The 24,183-nt window shown below is 38.2% G+C and overlaps 1 protein-coding gene across 14 annotated transcripts in view; it reads left to right on the forward strand.

The window, feature by feature from the left end:
* TENM2 (teneurin transmembrane protein 2) overlaps positions 1 to 24,183 on the forward strand; it is a 668,081-nt gene that overhangs the window by 133,644 nt on the left and 510,254 nt on the right. For 13 of the 14 annotated variants that reach the window (XM_054168532.1, XM_054168518.1, XM_054168516.1 and 10 more), the window contains exon 3: positions 17,455 to 17,745. The exons of the other annotated variant lie outside the window; for it this stretch is intronic. In XM_054168532.1, the coding sequence (XP_054024507.1) occupies positions 17,520 to 17,745 (226 nt within the window). In that variant the 5' untranslated portion in view covers positions 17,455 to 17,519. The remainder of the gene's footprint in view (positions 1 to 17,454; positions 17,746 to 24,183) is intronic. 14 annotated transcript variants of the gene reach the window in all.

A 24,183-nucleotide genomic window follows, 5' to 3' on the forward strand; every position in this document is an offset into this window, starting at 1 on the left:
AGAGCATGGGGCCCAGCACTGATCCCTGGGGAACACCACTAGTGACTGGCCGCCAGCTGGATGTGGCATCATTCACCACCACTCTCTGGGCTTGGCCCTCCAGCCAGTTCCTAATCCAGTGCAGAGTGCTGCTGTCCAAGCCATGAGCTAACAGCTTGGTCAGGAGTTTGCTGTGGGGGATGGTATCAAAGGCCTTGCTGAAGTCCAGGTAGACTACATCCCCAGCCTGCCCCACATCCACCAGGCGGGTCACCTGATCATAGAAGGCGATCAAGTTGGTGAGGCAGGACCTGCCCTTCCTGAATCCATGCTGGCTGGGCCTGATCCCTTGGCCATCCTGTAAGTGCTGTGTGATTGCACTCAAGATGACCTGTTCCATAATGTTGCCTGGCACTGAGGTCAGGCTGACAAGTCTGTAATTCCCTGGCTCATCCAACTAGCCCTTTGTGTGGATGGGCATCACGTTGGCCAGCTTCCAGTCATCTGGGACCTCTCCGGTGAGCCAGGACCATTGAAAACTGATGGAGAGTGGCTTGGCCAGCTCATCTGCCAGCTCTCTCAGCACCCTAGGATGGATCCCATCCGGTCCCATGGACTTGTGGGGATCCAAGCAGCTAAGCAGGTCTCTACTTCCTCCTGGATGACAGGTGAACTATACTGTTCCTCACTCCATCTGCCAGCTCAGGAGGCCAGTTGTCCTGCAGAGAACCTATCCTGCTATTAAAAACTGAGGCAAAGGTGTTAAGTACCTCTACCTTTTCCTCATTCGTTGTTACTATGTTCCTCTCTGTGTCCACCAAGGAGTGGAGGTTGTCCTTGCCCCTCCTTTTGCTATTAATATCTTTGTAGAAGGATTTTTTGTTGTCTTTCACAGCAGTGGCCAGTCTAAGCTCTAAATGGGCTTTTGCCTCTCTAATTGTTTTCCTGCATTGAAAGGGTGCATGAAAAGTGTGTCTAGAGACAGAACAAGAGGGAATGGTTTTGATCTGAGGGAGAGTAGTTTTAGTCTGGATATTAGGAAGGAGATCTTCAGTATGAGGATGATGATGCACTGGAATAGGCTGCCCAAAGAGGCAGTTCTTTGGATTGCTCGGATGATGGGACAGAATTTGTTGGAAGAAGGCCTCTTGTATAAGCATTAATGCCACATTCCAAAAACTAGGTCTCATTAAATTCATTCTAATACAAGACAAGGAGAATTGTGACTACAGAAATGAAAATCACATTAACTAGCACAGGCTGCTTTTCTCTATTATAGTGTCAAATTCAATCCTTAGTGTGAAAACAAAGCAAAACATAGTTTTAGTTAAATGTTTGTTGAATAAGAAATATTTTCCTTTTGTAGGCTCTTTAGAAACAACTAAGAATTAGCTCTGTCAAACACTGAATTAGAAGTGAATTCAGTTTAGAGTATGTGAACCATATATTCTTTGAAATTTCCTGAAAAGACTCACTGTAAAACTAATGCCATGAAAAATCTCTGCTTTGCAGACTGGCTGATGCACCTGAATACTTTTGGTTAAGTGGCTGCACATGTTTTGAAAACGTTCTAGTAATGCCTAAAAACCATCCAAAGTACCTTTCAACCAGCAAATTTCATATTCAGCACATCTGTGTTCCTACAAGGCTTGCAGTAATAATCAGATTGGTTAACTATATGTATGTTGGTGTTTTTGAAGACTGATTTTAATGCTTTTATCGATTTGAGGCAGATAAACTTAATTGTGCATGAAATCTTATTTATTTTGGGACGAGAGGGAATTGAGTCTTGGTAGAGAAACTTACCTTCCAGGGAGAAAAAAGGCTTTAGACTTCACTTTTTTTAAGGCATGTTCAGCATACTTAAAAATTCATGATTGTGGTCAGCATTTACTTGTCAGATACGGAGTTTGGGCTGTTGGTGCAGCTTGAATACAGGACAATAATTGGAGGTATTACTGAATGATACTGCAGCTACAAGGAGAGTGTATTAGTTTATTTGGTTTTATGAACCTGTTTTTCCAAGTGACTTTTACTGGCTAGTAATGATTACTTCAAAGAGCTGCATATAAATACACACAGTAGAAACTCATTAATTTTCAGTCATTTTTGAAATGCACATGAGGAATAGCTGAATTCTGCAAATCTGTGCTGTTGTCCCATGCCGTACTCATTGGAGATTGTTTCACATTTCCTGATAAATTATTTTACCTAGCAAAGTGAGGATTAGCCAGGTTCCTCACAGATAAGTAGACTTATCCATAGACTTGCCTGATTTTTGGAATTCTTGGGAAGCATGGATGAGTCTCTCTACATAAAGAAATAACATTTAAAAGCATTTTTATTCTTTATTTTAAAGAATCTAATTACCTGATACGTCCAAATTTCACGTTGCATTACAGCTTCAAGATCAGCGCCATTTGAAGCACTGATGTGCCCATCTGTCTGGTGGTGTACTTTGTTTAAAATTGATATTAGTGCAGCCTAAGTGGAGTCCTGGAAACATGGAGCAATTTGTATTTCCTTCTTATCACTCAAAACTCAATTTCTAAATGGAACATTTCCTAATTCTCTAGCCTTGATTATTGGAAATTATTCCAGTGGCCTCATGGAAGTTTTTTTAATACTGAATATAGAAACATTTTAGATGGCTAAGTGACATTCTTTCACCACTGCAAAACAGAGGGGGAAATTTGCTTGTTCAGGCCAGAATTACTAAGAACTATATTAGTTCTGAAAATCCAACTGGAAGACTGAGGGTTTCTGTCAAGATATTCTGAAAGTATATAGCCACCCTGGAAGATATTTATAGGAAATAAGGTAACTACATTTATTTTATGCTGAAGAATTGCTATTTTCAAACAAAAGTTATTCTACCTACATAAATTCAGTTGCAGATTGCTACAGGTTTTTCTTTGGGGGACTTACCTAGGTCTTAGGCTTTGAGATTTCTGTGTTAAGGAATCTCTCCTCTGCAGGTCTTGTAATATATAAATGTAACCACCGGTTCTAAACTGCAGACAGCTCTGCAAGCTATTCTTAAGGTTGTGGGGGGTTTTGTTGTTGTCGTCCCTTTTTTATTTATATATATACACATATATATGTAGATACAAAATAGAATAGAATTAACCAGGTTGGAAAAGACCTTCAAGATCATTGATTCCAACCTATCATCACACACTATCTAATCAACTAAACCAAGCACCCCATCCAGTCTCTTCCTAAACACCTCCAGTGATGGTGACTCCACCACCTCCCTGGGCAGCCCATTCCAATCACTCTTTCTATGAAGAACTTCTTCCTAACATCTAGCATAAACGTCCGCTGGTGCGGGTTTAGACTGTGTCCTCTTGTTCTGGTGCTGGGTTTATATTTTTATATATATATATAAAATCAGTTGTGTTTGTGACCATGCTATTACACTACTTTAAAAAAATAAAAATGGAGCTGAGAATAGACTTGTAGCTTAACAGTAAAATTGAATAATTGCTAAAAAAATTAAACTCAAGGAACAAGGGTTCATGCAGGCTGCTTTGTCCTTGATGATATTTTTATAGCAATGAGGAATGGGACTTGCAGCTGAAGTAACTAAGTATCTTTTTTATTTATTTGGATCAATACTTTATGCAAAAATTCAAGCAAGGAAGTGTAGAAGTTGTGTTTGTACATCAGATCTTGACTAAAACGTAATTTTCAGTCAGAATTGTGGAGTCAGACAGTCTTGTTAAATTGCTGAGGCTCAATTTCTGTTGCTCCTCTTCTTTGTTGTTAGCTCTTAGCATGCTTGCTCAGTCTGGTGGTTGTCATTCTTTTAGCTTGCCCTTTAGGAAATGGGGATGAAACAGGGGTTAGCCTAGTGACCTAAATGGAACACAACTAAATGGAAAACCTTTGTGTTCCTGGTACCTGAAATAATAATAATAAATGATGGTATCATTAATGGTATTAGAATTGAAACCAGTTTGGTGGTTTATACACAGATTCTTGGTTTGTTTGGCTTTTCATCCACTTGCATACGATAGAGCATATACTTTTTTTCTTCCTCTTTTGAATTCTAGAAGCTTGTATAGGTACAACACTCTTGTCCACAGAAAGCTGGCTGTGTGGTTCAGAGAGCAGCTTTTCCTAGAGACAATTACTAATGCTGGAGGTATTCTTGCTGCCTAGTACATGATGTTCAGATATAGTCTTCTGTGTCACCTGGTAGTCTGTGCTGCTGGAAAGGCAGAACTAGGGATGCCTAGAATCAATCACTTCTGTCTCCATGGCATCTTTACAGTAGTGCTCTAAGAGATGTCACTCTGTTTTGTGCCACTTCCAAATTGCTAAAACATTTACTTTTTAATCTGGTCTTTCTTTTTGGGTAGGATACTCTGGTTCTGGAGAGTATGAGGTGTCCCAGGTTTGTAAGAAGGTATTTAATTCTGAGTTACCTGGAGTTCTTTTGTCAATACCTGAGTGCTACTATATTACATGGCCATGGACTGAGCTCAGAGGTCTGATATCTGTGGGAGTTAGCTGGCAGCCCCAGCCTCAACCACCGCTTGTGCCCGATTTACTTTTGAAGAGTGACGTGTACATACCACTGCAAATGGCATCAAGGATGAGATTGCTTTTCTGTCCTTTACCTTTTGCTTTTTTGCTTTTTATTTTAATAATTCATAGAGGATTTCATGCAAGGTAGAAATTGCTGAAGTAACTTGAACAACTGATTGAAGTGATAATGGTATAGGGGTCATTCACCTGTAGGTCGTTTGGTGTCTTGTTACTGACCAAAACTTACAATCTGTTGGCTCTTAATGTGTACAAAAAGATGTCAGATATCTTTCCAGTTCTGTTTCCTGGTAAATTAGGTTAAAATTGTTTATAGTTTATTGATTTCTGTTCAGGATAATAAAGCATTTATAGTATTTGTTTTCAGTTTCCTTCCTGCTCTGAGAAGTAGAGAGATAGGAGACTGTTTTTCCTCTAAGGCACAACACGTACTTAGAGGTGTGCACACTGCCTCTAAGGCACAACAACCTACTGAAGCTGAGGGAGGCTTTGAATACCAGAGAGTCTCAGTGTCTGTGGTTTCCATTACTAGGACCCTGGCTTCCTCCTCTCTGTAGTCTTTTTAGTGCAGGGAAGCTACTGCAAGGTTCTGCTTAGCCGTCGCTTCATGAGGTTAAACAAGCCCAGTTCAGATTACGTGCTCCAGTTTCTTGAGACATTGGCATCCTTCCCTGGACTCATGCCAATTCATGGACATCTCTGTTGTGTTGGGAGATGGGGGGAGAACTCGGTGCAATAGTGTTGCCATCTGTAAAGTACTGCTAAAATTAATAGTAGGAAGAAATCACTTACCTAGGTAGAAAATACAGTGTTGGAACAAAGTGCATTTTAAGGATTGTTGGTTATGACTGTAGAGAATTATAGTATCACAATGCAATTTTTGTTCATCTGTGTTATTTCTTTTTGCTCTCTCTAAATAACATCTTGTCCTTAGTTGAAGGATCAACTAATTGTTAGAGCTGTAGTTCTGTAGTTACTTTTCTGAAAGCAAACCTATAAACTTTATCACTTCCAGTATCGTTAGTGGATAAATAATTTTAATAACACTTTTAAAATACTTTAAATTCCGTATACTGTGTATGTAAAAATAGGATGTCTGTGCAATACAGATACAATAGATGCTTAGTTTAAATCAAATATCCTCATTGAAGTTACAAATTCTATTTTGCAAGGGTCAGTGGTACAGTTGAATGTGGCAGGTGAAGCAATGTTTGGTTTAAATTTGTCTTAAATCTTCCTTGCCAGCTTCCTGTAGGTTTGATCTCTGTCCTTATCAAAAAGTACTGATGCTTTTGCCTGGAAAGTTTGACCATGGCAGTTGAAGAATGTGGACACCTCTGTTCTGGCTACACAGCAATCTAGGCACCAGATGGCAAATTTGTGGGGGCTGGCTTGAATGCATTGAGCTTAGTCAAGAAGAAATTAGACACTGCAGCTTAGTTACTGTTCTTTTTGTGAAATGGCAATGGAAAGAAAGGACAAAATGGATTTTGTAATGATTCCTTGCAGTTTCAAGACTGTTTTTTAGGTGTTTACATCCCTGTTGCTGTTCTTGCCACACATTGTGAACAGGAGATAGCTCTATGTATTTCTCATGCAGTAGCTAAGTAGCTGAGAATATCTTCATGTGAGCTTCCATCTTCTGTGCTGCTACAGCTTAAGACCTTGCTGTCTCCAGGTGCCTTCAGGAATCTCCTGCTAGTGTTGGATGAATATCATATACAGGATTGAGAACAGTGGCAGCTGAGGAGCCTGGATGGACTTGCCTCTGACAGCTCAGCTACATAAGCAATGTCTGCTAAGTGACACAGATGAAAACTCTTATCCACCATCAAATACCTGACTTTCTTTGGACATACCCACAGAGAACGGACAGTAAGCGAAATGATGCTGTCCTAGAAGTCTGCAGAAGGTAGTTGTAGTGTGAGAGTACACATTGGATTGCCTGTACTATCCTAAATTACTCCATACTGTCTTGAAGTATGTGACCTTTTCTCTAGGCTGATTTTCCTCCACAATGATGAGGCCTTTTTCTTCATGATTTGGAGATAGAACAGAGAATTGTGGTCATGTCTGCAGAGTGACTGTAAAATGTTATGAGGTATTTGCAGGTTCTTGTAGTCTTGGCCTGGTTTGTTTCCTAGAAGCCTATTTTTCCTGCCCAAGCTTCTTAAGAAGATTTACATTAATCAAGTTAAGCCAGTTCTCTCCCTGGCAACCTCTTGCTCCATGGACGCTGTGTCTATGTTCCTTAATACACTGGAAATTCACATCGGAGGTTCTGAGTTACAGCTGGTCATGTTCTATAATAGCTATGTTAGTTTTCCCAGTTAGCAATTCATTTTCCTGTGTCTGGAACAAAAGTTATAGAATCATAGAATCACTAAGGCTGGAAAAAAACCCGCTTTAAAATCATTGAGTCCAACCATAATCCAACCCCCACAACCACTAAACCATATCCTGAATCACCACATCTACAGCTTCTTGAACACCCCCAGGGATGGCAACTCCACCACCTCCCTGGGCAGCCTCTTCCAAGGCCTCACAACTCTCTCAGTAAAGAATTTTCCCCTAACATCCAATCTAAACATCCCCTGGCACAAGTTGAATCCATTTCCTCTCATCCCTTTTCTAGTTACTTGGGAGAAGAGACCAATACCAGCTTCATTCCAGCCTCCTTTCAGGAAGCTGTGAAGTTCAGCAAGATCTACCCTCAACCTCCTCTTTGCCAGATTAAACAACCCCGGTTCCCTCAGTTGCTCCTCATACAACATGGCCGCCATAATCCCTCATCAGCCTCATTGCTCTTCTACATTTGGACACTGTGTGGTGTATTAAAGCAACCTCATTTTCCACTGAAAAATCTTTGGCTTTTTTTGTATTCTTTTTTTCTCTATATATCCTGACTTTTCCTTTTAGCTACTCTGCATATTGAACTGAAAAATAGACGTATTTATTATGGCATGTGAAATAGCTATTTCAGAACAGTTTTGATGACTGATTCAAATTTAAGTACTGGAAGATACAGTGCTTATAGGCATTCTGTGCTATGCTTTATTGCAGGGAAAAACAGCTTTTTCCTCCTTTTTTTTTTTTTTTTATTTCCTTTCAGTAAATAAAAGGAAGTATGTTCAGACTAAGGGCAGTCAAAATTCTAAACACAACAACAAAATCAAACACTGTGCCAAATATTTATATCACATATGTATTTTTATCTACTTAAACATACATATTTTCATTTCAAGACTATCTTCTGAGATTTCTGTACTCCAGGAACTCCTTACAAATCCCAGAACTGTTTAAATCTATTATGAAAATAACATCCCATTAAGAAAATAACATGCCATCGAGAAATGATGAAAAGCCCAGGAGCTAGGGGACAGCTTTCTAACAGTCTTTAGTCTCACATCATTCACTTACTGCTAAGGATTAACCCCTTATTTTCCTCTGAGTGATGGGCAGTGAAGGCTGATACATGTGAGCACAGCCTCTCCTCTGTACTAGCAGGCTTCAGAATCGTAACTGACCAGTTGATATTGAGTTTCTTAAATGTACTTTGTGTCAGCTGAAAAAGCAGATAGACAAACTGAGATATAAATTCCTAAACATTATTGAATGTGTCCTCTGTTTTGTGAACCTCACGAGCTGGGGATCACCAGCGAACTGGAAACTGTACCAGTAAAATTTTCATGATAGCTAAGCATCTGCTAGTATCTGAGGCAGGGTGTAGCACATATGAACCGACCAATTCTTCATTTTCATTTCATCTGCTGCAAACTGCATGCTCTTCACCCACTGAGCGCAACATGAAAAATAGCAGTCTTCACAAACACGTGACAGTTGCCAGAGCAGGGAAAAAAACAGTGGCCTTTAAGGCTCCATCACGCAAAACTGATTTAGTGCCTTGATTAGCTCACATGCCATATTTACATGTTATTTCTTGAAAAGCTATTTTAAACTCACTCAAATATTACCTGCATCCTAAATATTTCTGCAGCTGGTCATCAAAAGATATGGCAAGTATCGTGTTGATTCCCATTGTAGATAGCACTGCAGCAATTAGAAGAAGACTGCATCACACTGACTCAGAAAGATGGCCACATTTTGTAAAAACATGTGACACATGTAAAGATTTTACCTACTTTTTCAGAGAAGAGCTTACAAACCAGCCCAAAAAAACTACTAAGCAGAACACTGCTAGTTATAGAAGTGAGGCTGAAATGATATCTGCTTTTCTTCCTAGATGCACAAAGGTAAAAGAGTAGAAAGAGTGTGAAGGAGAAGTAAAGAAAGTAACAGTAAAAATTTTTGTCTATCCTGGACTATCTCAATTGTGGGAAATTTTCAAGATTTTCCTTTTGGAAGGTGTTTTTCCTTTACATATATTTATTAGGCTTTCGGAAAGCCATGAGAGCTAAATCTGTATTGCCCCTACTCTGCAGAAAAAGTTAAACACCAAAAGGCTCAGTATCCCCCCTGGCATCGCACAATGAGTCTGCTGAACCCATGTTCCAGTTCTTGGTTTCCTGCTCACAAGTATAACTGTGTATCATTCTATGGAGTCAGATAAAAGAAACAATTCAAATCACCATAGAACAACACAAGCCAACTTCTCAATTAATGTAATTACTTAAAATTAGTATACCTGAACAAGCTCACAAAAGGGATTTAAAGATCAGATATGAACTGGCTACTTCAAAAGACTAAGTTTGCTAAAAGTAATTGCTTAAAGAACAGTATTACTCTTCTATTGTCTAGAAAGAACAAACAATACTATTATCTCCTACTAAAATGCTATTAATTTTTAAAGGTGGAACAATTTATCACTGCATAATTCGTACAATGCTGGTAAGCATGCTTGAAGGATTCTGTAGAATAGTTTCCTAACGCTAGAGAATAATTTAGAATCAGGAAATAATTGTTTAAATACTTTTTATTAGGTCTTTGATCAAATTGATCGTGGTGTGGCTCAGTTGGTAGCACATAAGACCTTTAATGGGGAAGGTCATGAGTTCAAGCCTGCAGTGGGCACTAGTGTCCTCCCTACTCTAGTCATGAGGTCTGTGGTGACAGGTTGGACTCGATGATCTTTGAGGTCTCTTCCAACCTTAGTGATACTGATACTGATACTGATTTATAGAAGTGAGGTAGATCTAAGTGTGCATGCAGTGAATGACAACTTTCTTTATTTAACTGACCATGGGTGATGGTCTTTTTCCTTCCTAATCCTAGGGTAGAATGCTGTCTTTAATTGAAGTTAATGAGATTTTTAGCCTAACTAGCAATGGAGCCTAGGCAGCAGAAGTTGTGCTCTAGACATTCTCCCTTTTTTTTTTTTTTTCTTTTCTTTTTTTGCTTTCAGGGACACTTAGTCACTGGTTTGTTATTTTTTTTTATAAGCATTTTCCAGTGTTCTGCCTCTTGTAAGGCATCTCATTTTCTCAAAAACCTGTATTTATCCTCATAGTTTCAGGTATGGATTTGAATGCAGACTTCTTCTCTCACACCCAGACTAATCCATCAGCCATCTCTGAGAACTCCTGGGCACTGTGCTGCCATGCTACACTCAGGAGTTTCCATTTTAAACTTATGCTTGTGCTATAAAGTAGGAGAAACATAACTGACATGAAAGGACTTGTACGGTTCTCAAGTACATCCAATGCCAAGAATTTTAAGACAGTTCCTTCCCAATTCTTATGTTCAAACATTCTTTAATTCTACATCTGTTGGGCACTTTCACTCCTGCTGACAATAGCAGAAGCTGTACCACTGGGTAAAAGATCAGCCAGAAAAAAAACTTTAGGAATGCACCATTCAGTTCTTGTTTACCCTTAATAGACAAATACACTGTTAAATGGAAACTTTGACAGAATCTGAGTTCAGGCAGAGCTCCTATATACACCTCATCAGAGGATGCTACTGTAGGATCAGTAGCGAAAGAGGTTTCTCAGTGATTTTCAAACCTCTCAAGACTATTCTCAGAACTCACCAATGTAGTAATCATGCAGACATTTATGAGTTTAGGTATTTATCATATCTGTCAAGAACACCACCTGCTATTGACTCTAAATTTACATCATTTGCTCTCATTCTGTCCAAGAAATACTCCCCTTCTTTCTTTAAAAGCCTCCACAGAATCTCTCTCACTTCAATTTAATACTGTAAACTTTCACATGGAAAAAAAAAAATGAAAGAAAAAAAAAAGGGGGAAAAAAATGTCCTTCTGTTTGGGTAAACTATTAACCTTACTCTTTGGGAGTTCACTGCCTTTCTAAATACAGAGATTTGATCAGAAGTAAAAACTTTCTAAAGTGATCATTTGTTTTAAAGGTTCAAGGTAAGCTAAGAAAAAAATAAAGGGAAAAATGAAAATGTAAACAGAAGACAACAGAACATCATGTTAAGGTACACAAAATGGATGACCTCAAATCTCAACAGCTTCCATAAACGTACTTTCTGAAGCATTTTAAATTCTAGGATGCCTCAGACTCCGCATAATGAAGTAAGAAAGTTGCAATATAAGCCTCTCAGCTAAAAGCAACAAACCAGGCGCTGTTCCGTCTTAGATGCTCGTCAAAATTTTACTGGTACAGTTTCCAATTTGCTGGTGATCCCCAGCTCGTGAGGCTCACAAAACAGAAGACACATTTGATAATGTTTAGGAATTTGTATCTGAGTTTGTCTATCTGCTTTTTCAGCTGACACAAAGTACATTTAAGAAACTCAGTATCAACTGGTCAGTTACGATTCTGAAGCCTGCTAGTACAGAGAAGAGGCTGTGCTCACATGTATCAGCCTTCACTGCCCAACACTCAGAGGAAAATAAGGGGTTAATCCTTAGCAGTAAGTGAATGATGTGAGACTAAAGACTGTTAGAAAGCTGTCCCCTAGCTCCTGGGCTTTTCATCATTTCTCGATGGCATGTTATTTTCTTAATGGGATGTTATTTTCATAATAGATTTAAACAGTTCTGGGATTTGTAAGGAGTTCCTAGAGTACAGAAATCTCAGAAGATAGTCTTGAAATGAAAATATGTATGTTTAAGTAGATAAAAATACATATGTGATATAAATATTTGGCATATTCAGGATATGGAGAGAAAAAAAGAAAAAAGAATACCAAAAAAGCCAAAGATTTTTCAGTGGAAAATGAGGTTGCTTTAATACACCAAACAGAGTGTCCAACTGTAGAAGAGCAATGAGGCTGATGAGGGATTATCGAGGCCATGGTGTATGAGGAGCAACTGAGGGAACCGGGGTTGTTTAATCTGGCAAAGAGGAGGCTGAGGGTAGATCTTGCTGAACTTCACAACTTCCTGAAAGGAAGCTGGAATGAAGCTGGAATTGGTCTCTTCTCCCAAGTAACTAGAAAAGGGATGAGAGGAAATGGATTCAACTTGTGCCAGGGGACGTTTAGATTGGATGTTAGGGGAAAATTCTTTACTGAGAGAGTTGTGAGGCCTTGGAAGAGGCTGCCCAGGGAGGTGGTGGAGTTGCCATCCCTGGGGGTGTTCAAGAAGCTGTAGATGTGGTGATTCAGGATATGGTTTAGTGGTTGTGGGGGTTGGATAATGGTTGGACTCAATGATTTTAAAGGCTTTTTTTCCAGCCTTAGTGATTCTATGATTCTATAATTTTTGTCCCAGATCAAAACCAGCATACTTGTCATCAACATTATTTCATCTAACAATGTGTGTATACTGTGGTAGTGTTTCATATAAAACTGCAATTTATTAAAGCTGCAGGATTTTATTTCTAAAAGCAGAGGTGATCCAGCAGTAGAGATGTACTTTTTCTCTAATGTTAAAATAATCCAAAAATACAGCAGTTAAATAACCTTTTTCCTTATTCCCTGAAAATGTATACTCTAATACAGCTGAAATATTGAATTTTCTCATTTCAAAAATAGTCTTTGCATAAAGTAATGAACAGCATTTGAATCTCTAAATCACAAGCTTATTTCCAATTGTTGATGATGAAAAGAAGTACAGGCTTTTAGTAGATTTGCTTTTTAATGAATGGACTGGTACATAGCGTACTCCTGGTTTTTGTTAGCCTTTTTCTTTAAAGACTGTTTCTAATATTGTATGCACTATTGTAATGTTTTGAGGTAGTTGTGCTAGGTTATTTAGGGGCACAAAGTAAATGTGAAGTACTTTATTTTCTCTGGAAATTCCAAGTGATTACTGCATTCTGTCTGTTGAGAGTGGCAGATCTAATGGCCATGTAGGCTGTAAGCGAGAGTAAGGGATCATTAGAAATGCAAGAAACAAGCACACAACTTAAGTAATATCAGTGTAAAAATCAACTTAGCCATTAGAATTCTTCTTGAGTCCTTCCTCCAAACCTCCTATTGATTTGAATTTGCTAACACAAAGTGTCATAATTTTTTTAAATGCTAAAAAAAAAAAAGTTTTCACTTTTCAGTTCCCCAGCTTTTTCTTCTTTCTCCCCTCTCTCTCTTCTTATCTCTCCCTTCTCCCTCCCATCTGTCTTTAGGACATACAGTGTTTTAATGCCCTTGGACCACCCCACAGTTAGCATTTACAGTCTTGTCAGCACTATTGTAGTGATCAGATAAAATGGCTGCTGAACATGAACATAAAGATTTATCTATTGAGTGAAGAGTGTGTCCAAACTTCATTAGACTCATGGAACTCAGACACACATGGCATGTACCCTATGTCATCAGCAAATGTATCCTATTTATTGCTTTAGATATACTCTCTGTGGTGGGCCTGGATCAGCTGAGACTATACACCTCTGAAACTCTATCAACCCTTTTACAGGTCATAAAGAGCTTATTCAGAAAGTGAGATGGGAAACTATTAGTGCTTCATGGATAATTAAAATAATGAAAAACAGATGAAATCAGTTGTTAGTGGTCGTAATACTCTGTAGTGTAAGTGGGTCAATATGAGCAGTCTTAGTCAAATCCTGTGAAACAAAAAACGTTATTAAATCAGCTACTATTTAGGTCGATTACTCAAAATAAACCACTTATAGAGTGCCCTTGAGACAGGCAAGTCAAAGAGTATAAGGAATTTTGAACTCAAATTGAATCTCACCATTTTTCTTGCTTAACCAAAGTTATCACATTTTACCTTTCCAGGAATACGTTACATACAGATTTGACTATCTAAGAGGGAAAGCAATTAGCATTGAATTGAAACAGTATTTCATCCATTTTAGTACGAGAAAAATGTGAAACAAGTTTTCTAAGAGTGTGTTACATCTTACTTTGGTCATATTTTAAACTGTATAGCATGGTATGTCTGCATTTTAAGAGTAGGTTGTTGATGATGCTGTGGAACTGCTTATTGCCGGTTTTGTTCATAGAAATGCTCAAAAAAAAGCAGAGATGAGGATAAGAGCAGAACCTATGAGAATGGTTTGGGTTTTTTTTTGCATTTAGGCAGATGTTTAATATTAATAGGAAAATCAGGAAAAAATAATTAAAGTACTGCAATAAATATGCACATGTCATTGAGTAAAAGCATGACTAAGAATGTTTTTCAAATTATCTAGAATGTTTCAAGCATTTCTTAAAATTTAGTACAGTTAAAGATGTTTTTGAACAGCTTAGTGTTATGAAGATCAATTTATTCACCAAGTTGTTATGACACCTGATTTATTTAACAAGGTTTTCCTAACAAAAGATTGAAGTAAACCTTCCGGGACCTACCGTTCCTATTTCTAGATTTATTTCCTGTGATAGTCTATTGAACTTGCATGGTGTTGACAGGGCAGATGTTGAGTCTTGCATTCTGCACGTGAGCATGACTTAGGAGTATGTCTTGGCATTATCAATCATAGAATGTTGTTTTACTGATTCCTTTTATTTTAGTATTTCTGGCCTGCATTAGGAATAGTGTGGCCAGCAGGAGCAGGGAAGTCATTGTGCCCCTGTATTCTGCATTGGTTAGGCCGCACCTTGAGTAGTGTGTCCAGTTCTGGGCCCCTCAGTTTAAGAAGGACATAGAGACACTTGAACGTGTCCAGAGAAGGGCAACAAGGCTGCTGAGAGGCCTTGAGCACAAGCCCTGTGAGGAGAGGCTGAGGGAGCTGGGTTTGTTTAGCCTGGAGAAGAGGAGGCTCAGGGGTGACCTCATTGCCCTCTACAATTACCTGAAAGGTGGTTGTAGCCAGGAAAGGGTTGGTCTCTTCTCCCAGGCAACCGACACCAGAACAAGGGGACACAGTCTCAAGCTGTGCCAGGGGAGGTTTAGGCTGGAGGTGAGGAGAAAGTTCTTCACTGAGAGAGTCATTTGTCATTGGAATGGGCTGCCCAGGGAGGTGGTGGAGTTGCCATCCCTGGAGGTGTTCAAGAGGGGACTGGACGTGGCACTTGGTGCCGTGATCTAGTCATGAGGACTGTGGTGACAGATTGGATTTGATGATCTTTGAGGTCTCTTCCAACCTTAGTGATACTGTGCTATTTGTAGGGTGATTGCATAAAACTCTACCACCACCACCCTACCACCCCCCATGTTTATTGAGGGAGCAATTTAGAAAAATCTTGTCTGCCTGAGAAGATGCTTTAAAGACACAAATATCATGGAAATACGCAGAAGCTTTATCTGAGTCATAGTAAATCCTTCTTTTAACCATAGTAACAAGGAATTAAATATTCTTGCAGAAACAATAGAAATCAAGGCTAACAGCTTAAAGTTTGGCAGTCATAAAAACAAAAAGCTGTTTGTTTTTCTGAACTGACAGACAATACCTTCATATAGAATAATAGGCTTTTGTATTGAACAGGAGTGTGAAGATATCCAGAGAGTATTTGACAGATTTTGCTCATACTGTATCGTGTTTATCTGTTTACTTGTTTTATAATTGTGATATATTAGTATTTGAATTTGATGAGATAGGATTGAACTGGGATCAAAGAGGCCAGGTATTGTTAATCTAAACTATCGTCTCTCTCCTCAAACTTCAACCAACTGTGCCATCAGTGTCAATGTGCTTTACAGTTAATGTGGTGTACAGCTTAAGAAATATTACAGGGCCAAGGAATTGAGCAGAATAGTTAAGATATACCAGGTGTTCAGTGAGGTGCAAAACAGGAAATGTGTACACAGTCTTCCTTTCTCTTTAAAATTATAAAACTAACCCTTCCAGTTTTAAGTGCTGAATGTCTTCTGATTTTGGTTTTCCTGTGTGCATTGTTTTGTGGGTTGTGGGTTTTTTAGCCACTGAAATGTACCATCATAATTAGAAATAAGGAAAAAAGGAGAAAAAAATTAGCATGTTTACACTTTTTTTATCACTCACAGATTGTGGAGTACCTGTGGGTGGCTTAAAGCTGCTGTTTCTACTGGTTACCTAACTTTCTTCTTTAAAATACAGAAAGAAAGGGGAAAGAAAAATAAAAGCCCCAATCCACAAGTCTAAAGTGAAGCCAAGAAACCTTTCTCAAATTCACTAGCTCCTCTGGCCAAGTGCATCTATTCTCTGTTAAGGACATAATCTATTTCAGGCACAACCCAATGATTTAGGCAATACTTCTGCCAGTGTTTATGACCTCTTCTCCTTCAGGTGCAACCTACAACAATGACAGACATGACTGACTTCTCTGGTTGTGTCAGTTTTCACTGGAGTTTATTGTTGGCATAAATGTCTGAAGGATTCATACTCCTGAAGTGCTTTGGTAGCTTTAAGTAAAGACTTTGGCCTCAGCCTGAGTGTAGATGGTGTGCAGGCACCATTCCTGTTCTTCTGAGTGGGCTGTTGCATAGACACCTGAACTGAGAGGGGACAGCGGGAAAGAAAACATCCTCAAATGTCCCATCTAAATTTGTCAAAATTGTTTTTTCACCTCCTTAGCTATGTATAGAAGAACAGTCTTTGTTCCAATTTTTGCTTGTTAGCAAATCTAATTTTTATGTGGGAAGATTTCATTTCCAAGCAAAAGGTTTTGTCATGAGGATTTCTCAGGTCTAGTACAGACCTGGGCATAAGAAGCCATGAGAGAAAGACTCGCCTACAAATACCAGCTCAAAATAATTAGTACCCCAGTGGTTCGGGTGTTCATACTTAGTGTCTTTCTTGCTTTATACAGTATCTTTCGTTTTGCAGCTTATGCATGATAACTGTGCATATATTAAAGTATATATGCCAGAGTAAGAGTGTTCTAATTAAGAAGACTGTATGAATCTGCCTCTTTCTGGTCCAGTGAGCAAGATATTTACACAGTTTTAAAGAATTCCAACTACTGAGATGGATAAACTGGTCATCTTGAGGGATCTAGTCATGGCACTTGATGCACAAGAGCAGCCAATTCGCTAAGATTCTGTAGAGAATCATAAAAATGCAGAAATGTCAAGGATGGAAAGGACCTATGGAGATAGCTGGTTCAACTTTTTGTTGAGAGTGGAGACTTGGATTATGTTATCCAGAGGCAATAAAATCAGTTGCTGCAACTTGTGAACTCCTTGTTAAAGGATAATGTACAAGTTTGAGCTGTGTTAATGCTGAATAGGAATCATCTCTATGCAACACTCCTGCATGCTTCATTCTTAATTGCACACTGCAGGAAGAACGGAAATCATTAAAGCTGGTTTGAATCTGCTTTTCATGTAATGTTGTATAACAGGAACAAATATTATGCTGTCAGTTCCGTGTTGTTATCAGTGCTTATTCAAAAATCAAAAGATAAGTTTTTGTTTCATCATTATTTTATTTTTTACACTCTTCAATGAGATGGTAATTTAGATAGAATGCAATGCTCTTACAACATTTGGTTCCCCTGTGCCCAGCCATTCAGGTGAATTATTTAAATTTCTAAGGGTGCATCCTGTGGGTCTTCTTTTTCTTCTCAGTCTGTGCCGCATTGTTTTTTAAGAGTTGGAGAGAGTAGAATAAAGCAAAACGTAGCAGCAACATTGCTCACTCTTTTCTTAACCTTTCCTGTTTTTAGGTGAGAGTGACTGACCCCAGGTATAAGAGTGACTTGTCCAAAAACGTCCTGCCTAGCTCAGAATAATGGATATAAAAGATAGAAGGCATCGTTCTCTGACAAGGGGCCGGTGTGGGAAGGAATGTCGCTATACAAGTTCTTCGCTGGACAGTGAAGACTGCAGAGTACCAACTCAGAAGTCTTACAGCTCAAGTGAGACACTGAAGGCATATGATCATGACACCAGGATGCACTACGGAAACCGAGTTTCGGACCTGGTTCACAGGGAGTCTGATGAATTTCCAAGACAAGGTATGTTTAAAGCCACAGCTGCTTTATTTAACCGTAATCTTTGGTAGACAATCCCTGTTTCTCATTAAGGTAGATCAGTAGATATGGAGCTTGAGTGAAGGCTTTTTTTCAACTTACTTTTTAATGAAAGCATTATTTCTTTGTGTTCCATCTCCTAGGTTCATTTTATAAATAATAACGGCATATATTGAAGCACTATTATGGTAAACCCACATATGTATATTCATTATTCATCAGGGGCATTGGAATTTCTTTCCTATTCTTAACTGCTGTGTAACTGGAAGGTGGGAATGGGGCTACTATTTCCTCTGGCTTCATTTTGTCACTGCTTACCTTTACCTCATAAAAACTGGTAGGAGGAAACCCATGTAATTGCTTTTTTATCTAGTGCATTATCACAGCATTGAGATCCTAGAACTAATATTGGAAATAACTTGCCTGTGTGATCATGGAAACAAGGTGATGAAATCTCTTCTTTTATAAAACATTCCTTGCTTCCAGTACCTGTTATGTCCAATGAATTAAGGAATGGGTGATGGAACAGGCTGCCCAGGGGGGCTTGTGAATTCTCCCTCTCTGGAGATATTCAAAACCCACCTGGATGCATTCCTGTGTGGTCTGGTATAGGTGATCCTGCTCTGGTAGGGGGTTTGGACTACATGATCTTTCGAGGTCCCTTCCAACCCCTAACATTCTATATTCTGTGAATTAGCAATCCAAATGTTTTTTGTTGAAAAACCTATGGATGCTAACTTTGCCATGCACACATGCATAGTTTTACTCTCATTCACGTATTTGCTTGTCTCAGTAAACACTAAGTCTGTGTGTTGAAACCATTAGCGGGCATTGCTTCATGGTAATAGTGTTTAATCAGCTGCTTAACTTCATGTCATGGTTTAACCCCAGCCAGCAACTAAGCACCACAGAGCCACTTGCTCACTCCTCCCAACTCCCACTGGGATAAAGAAGAGAGTCAAGGGAAAAAAAGCAAAACTTATGGGTTGAGATAAGAACAGCTTAATAACTGAAATGGAATAAAATAATAACAGTAACAGCCATAATAAAATATCATAATAGTAATGGGACCAATGCTTCTACAGCAGTTTGCATCACTCCCCAGTGAGGTCCCTCCAGTTTCTATACTGAGCATGGTGTCCTGCGGTATGGAATATCCCTTTGGCTAGTTTGGGTCAGCTCTCCTGGCCATGCTTCTAGCCTCTTGAGCACCTCCTTGATGGCAGAGCATGGGAAACTGAAAATCCTTAACTTAGGCTAAACACTACTTAGCAACAACTAAAACAGCCGTGTGTTATTAGTGTTATCATCAAACTAACTCCTAACCACAGAACTGTACCAGCTATGAGGAAGGACATGAACTCTGTGCAAGGCAAAATAAGGACGCCTGACTAAACAGCCACTTGCTTAAATTGTCACTCAGTCAACAATTAGATATGATTTTTAAAATAAATTACTTCATTTGGTTTCAGTTGAGGAACCAGATATGGTTCACATCAAGCAGTTTTGAGGCATAAATGTATAGCCCTCTGTGCCTATCGATGAAAGGTAAATTTTCTAGCAATCTTTAGTTGCTGAAACACTGCTGTTTTCTACATGTGCTTGTTAATGTTGTATGACAGTCCTGTGCTAACTTTCGTAATATGGTATGTCAGGAAATGCTAAGTTATCACACCTCTCTGTGGAGATCATTCAATAAAAGGTCATTTTTTAGACTTGCTATCATGTCATGCAACTCGTTTAAAGCATTGTGCCAGTAGTCAGTGTCTGTTTGCACCTTTAAATCAAAACATCTATCAATTAGCATTGCTAATTACACCCTTGCCTGATCCTGGTTTGTCTATTTTCTGAGGTAATGCCTATTCATGTAGTGTCTTTCTTTGCTTATAGGTATTTATTTGCCTAAAGGTAATGCTTCAAACTACAACTAAATCATGCAAGTTCCTAGAGCCACTTTCATTGTGGTTTGTTCAGTCTTTGTGTACAGGAGTCATCTAAATATTACTTTTCCCTATCTGGATGATTGATGCTTCAGCTCAAGTGCCTCATTTTAGTTTCCAGGTCATTATTCAGCATTTCATGAGGGTGTTCTTTTTCTCTTGATTACTGATTTGACAACTGTTTATCCTCCTCCTGCTCTTAATGTGTTCCTGTCTGCCCTCTTTATGAGGGGGAGTGCAAATTGTTGGTAACTGAATTGAAATGCTCAGATTTCATTCTGGTTGGTTTTTGTTTGTTTGTTTATTATTATTATTTTATCCATTACACCCCCACCCCCTGCTAGTCTATATTGTTATGTCTAGATGAATAAAGTTGATTTTAGAGAGCCAATAGTGAGGTTTTTTGCAAGTGATATGAGCAGTAACTCCTTATTTCTTGGCTTTTGTGAAGTTTAGAAAGCAAATTTCTTTAGAAAATAAGTCTGTAAGATGATTGTTTGGCAGCTCATTATATTTCCAATTGTCCAGTTCCTTTGCTAACATGAAATTTAAGACAATGCAGTAAGGAGATCAGATTAGGACTTGGTACGCATTCTCAATTTCTACATCAATATTATATGGATAAAAAGGTGGTTGATACAGGAGGAAATACTGTTCATTACATCCTATGCATGTGGTTTCCAGCTGCAGACATCTAGGAATTTATACATGTAAATTTATTCCAAATTTGAGTGGATGTTTTGATGGGATTAAATTCTGTAGGAAATAAACATGCTTAAAATAAATAGTCTTTAGAGAATTTTTTATTCTTCTATTCTATAAAAGCTTGACATACTTTTTTTTTTTTTTAAAGCAGTTTTAGATATTTCCTTCAATATTTTGTCCTTTCTGCTACTAAAGCTGCATGCATTTGACTTACTGAAAAAGCATTTGGTTTAACCACAGCAGTGGAACTGCTCAAAGCAGTCGTTTTTAGCTGCTGCCTGGTCTTACAGTTGTCTGTTTCAAAAATCTGTTAAGCGTAAGACCAATTTGTACCTTTTTGTTTATGACAGTTCAACAGTGAAATGCTAATAACAAAAACTAGATTCAAAGCTCAGAACTCTGAAACAAATCTTCCTGGTTTTCTTAGAATTTCATTGTCCTGTTCTGACTTACTTGTCTCATTCCTCATCAAAAAATCATATCTCCACAGTATAAATACCTCTCTAAGCTAGTGTGAATAAAGCATTTGAAAGAAACAATGAATGTACGTTAAAGTTTAGCTCCCAGAGTACAACTTAAAAATTTTATCATCATTTGCATGTTTTAAAATAAAGGGGGGGTTTTGTGCTAATTGTTGACAAATGTGCCTACCAAAGAAGGTTCCTCTTTGCCTAAATGCTGCTTTCTAGAACGATGTTTGGAAGACAGTGAAGGTGGCATGCCTGGATACTACCTGAAGCACCTTAGTCTGACATTACTTCTACTGTGCTTTTCCTACAATATTTACCTGAAATTTTTCTGAGTAATAAAATTCCCCTTTTATAGTCTGCTTTTAACATATCAGTAATAATACCTGTACAAAGTAGTTCAGAATAGGTTTAGGTTTTTTCTGTTGAACTTATTTTCCAATCATCTTCAGAACAGGTGTTCAGATTGACTAAAATGACAGGTCCAGTACATACCTGAGCTAATTAATTTGTCTTTGATTTTACCTGTACTGGATACTGGTAAGATCTGAAACAGACAGTCTTTATGTGGACCTGAGAAAGCATTGCTATATTACAAGATTTATTTAAAGTTGAGGAGTCCTTTATGAATGCTCTATTTTAAAATCATTAGAATTTTTTGTACTTTCAACTAGGATATTTCAAAAGCTTAACAATAGTGCTGACACCTCTGTATATTTGGAATATTTTACAATCTTATGGTAATACTTGAGTTTCTCTCTATGCAATGTATTTTTCCAACAAAGAGAACTAATTATCAATCTTCTTCCCCCTTACTCCCAAGAAAATACCTTCATTGTGATTCCTGTGCTGGTACAGCATGGTGAAGGCTAATGCACTTTAAGGCAAAACCCAAGGATTTTGGAAACCCTTTCTTTAAAGAGGCTGCTTTTGAGAGGCAATTTTGCTTTAAGTATACTTTGTAGACAAATTGGGCCTAGAAGAGCACTCTGCTAAGTTGTTAGAGTTTTAAACGGGGTTTTTGAATGGGTGTTTGCAAACCTTGCTATTCCAGAGTTCTTCACTTGGCATTCATAGCTCATGAGTTTTGTGTTTCTCCCTGAGCCAAATGCCAGGCTTCAGCTGATGCAAAATTTATTAGCCAATAGTTACAGTGAGTTGACTGCTTTCTCATTCTCAGGTCACATCTAGTCTAGCAGTAAATCTCTGCTGTGAAATGTTAGAGCAGCTAGAGTATATGACTAAAGTTACCAAAAATAAGTCTAAAAAAATATAATCAAAGTGAAACCAGACCAAACAGCCTTCTGAAATACTTAGGGGTTTTTTTATTATCATGGCTGACTTCCTTGTATGTGTCACAGCATCTCTTCTTGTATGGCAAGATAATTTCACTAAAAAGCAACACCCAATACCTTTCTGGATGTCAGCTCATATTCCATTTTGTTAGTCTTTTTTACTTAAAAACATGCACTTTTTGTATCATGTTTAACACTAGAGGCATGTTAACAGGAGTTTGAAAAAGCTAGTGACAATGATTATAATAAATCCTTTATAATGTCCCTTAAGGTTGTCCAGGATTTTTATTAACTTCAAATAGAAAATCAAGTTATTGCAGCAGAATTCTCAGAGAGGGGCACTTGGGAAGTATAATACACTTGGTTTTCTTTCACATGATATTGTGCTAGTATGCTATACTACTCACATCTTTTGGGTATTGCATACTGCATCTTTTTTCCATATATACTGAACAGATTTCTTGAAGAAAAAAAGAGGACTCTAAAAATATAAGAACAGCAGCAACACAACACAAACTCCAAATGAAACTAAACAAAACCAACAATCAAACAAACACAACCACAGAAAAACTACACAACAAGAACAAGAAACCAATGCCATCTTCAGGAAAATAAGGAATGGATTGGACATTTGTATGTTTTTGGACTATGTGGAAGATGGCTTTAACACTGGAGTGTATGTACTGCTCCAATGTACTACTCAGGTTTCAGCTTAAATGCATGAGGAACAAGTTTTAGGTGTTTTTTCTCTAATTGTCTTTTACACCTTCCTGCTCCACCCCCACCCATGTTCTTTTGAATTACCTTACTATTGTTGGGGGCTAAATTCTAGGCTCAATGGACAGCTGGTTGGTCTGTGGTGATTATTACTATGTTTATATTTGTTTTCCTGCTCCTGTTTGTTCTTCTAATACCTCAATGGATTATGTGATTTTGAGAAGCTTTTCAAATATTGTGATTGGACTCAAATAGACAGTTTACTTAATAAGAAGAACATAAGGAGACTTTGAAACAAACAAATAAACCAACCAACCACCCAAACCTCATTTTCTTCCTTAGAGAATCATGGATGAATTGGAGTTGAGTCAAAGTCCTGATGAAAATTCAGCTAAAGCCTGTAAATGGGAATCCAAATTAGTAGAAAAGAAAACAAGAAGCAAGTATAATTGGATAAGCAGGGTCCAGCACTTTTTTGTTTGTTCTTCTTGGATTTTATTATTTCTCTCTGCATTCAGAGTTTAAGGTCAGAAAGACTACCAGCTATCTTGTTTGGCCTTTTACCCACTTGCTCATTAACATTCATCAGATTATTTCTCCATTGATTCCAATAATCTGTCTTGAATACAGCACATTCTGGAGTCTTGAAAACATCAACAAGCAGAAAATCCATCGTTTCCACTGATAGGCAGCATCTGTAGGAGGTCAGCCTCCATCTTAAAAGCAGATGCCAGCTTCTCCTTGGATTTTGGAAACTGAGTTCAGTTGTGAGCCGTTAGGTCTAGTGATGCCCTTTTCTGTTTTATTGGAATGCACATAATACCCAACATTTTTTTTCTTTATAGTTCACTCAGTGTCTTTTCCATGGGTTCTGTCTATCTAGGTAGAGCTCTTCAAGCATCTGCATGCATAGTAGCATCTTCTGTCATGAATTCAGATTTGTTGCTCATTTCCAAACCCAAATGAAGGAAAAAGTACCATAGCAATCACATATTTGCCTCAGCGATGTGGATAAAACCATGTTGAAGGGACAGTGACATGTATAAAGACAGGTCTTTCACATTACTTTCATGTCAGTAAATCCAAGTTTCAGATGAGCTTTTTCTGGGTAGCTGTTAGGTCCTGTTGAACTGCTGGTCCTTTAAGGTTCCTAAATTTTTCTAGGCTGGATAGCTGACGAGACAAAATAGCATGGAGATATTTTTATATATTGCAATTTTTTAATACAAGTGCTTAGCTGGAAGTGTCTTACAGTGAATGTAAAAGTACATGTCTGTGAATGCAGAGCATATTGGAAAC

The sequence above is a fragment of the Dryobates pubescens genome, chromosome 16 (genome assembly GCF_014839835.1).
Source record: "Dryobates pubescens isolate bDryPub1 chromosome 16, bDryPub1.pri, whole genome shotgun sequence".
In the NCBI taxonomy this organism is placed as follows: Eukaryota; Metazoa; Chordata; class Aves; order Piciformes; family Picidae; genus Dryobates; species Dryobates pubescens.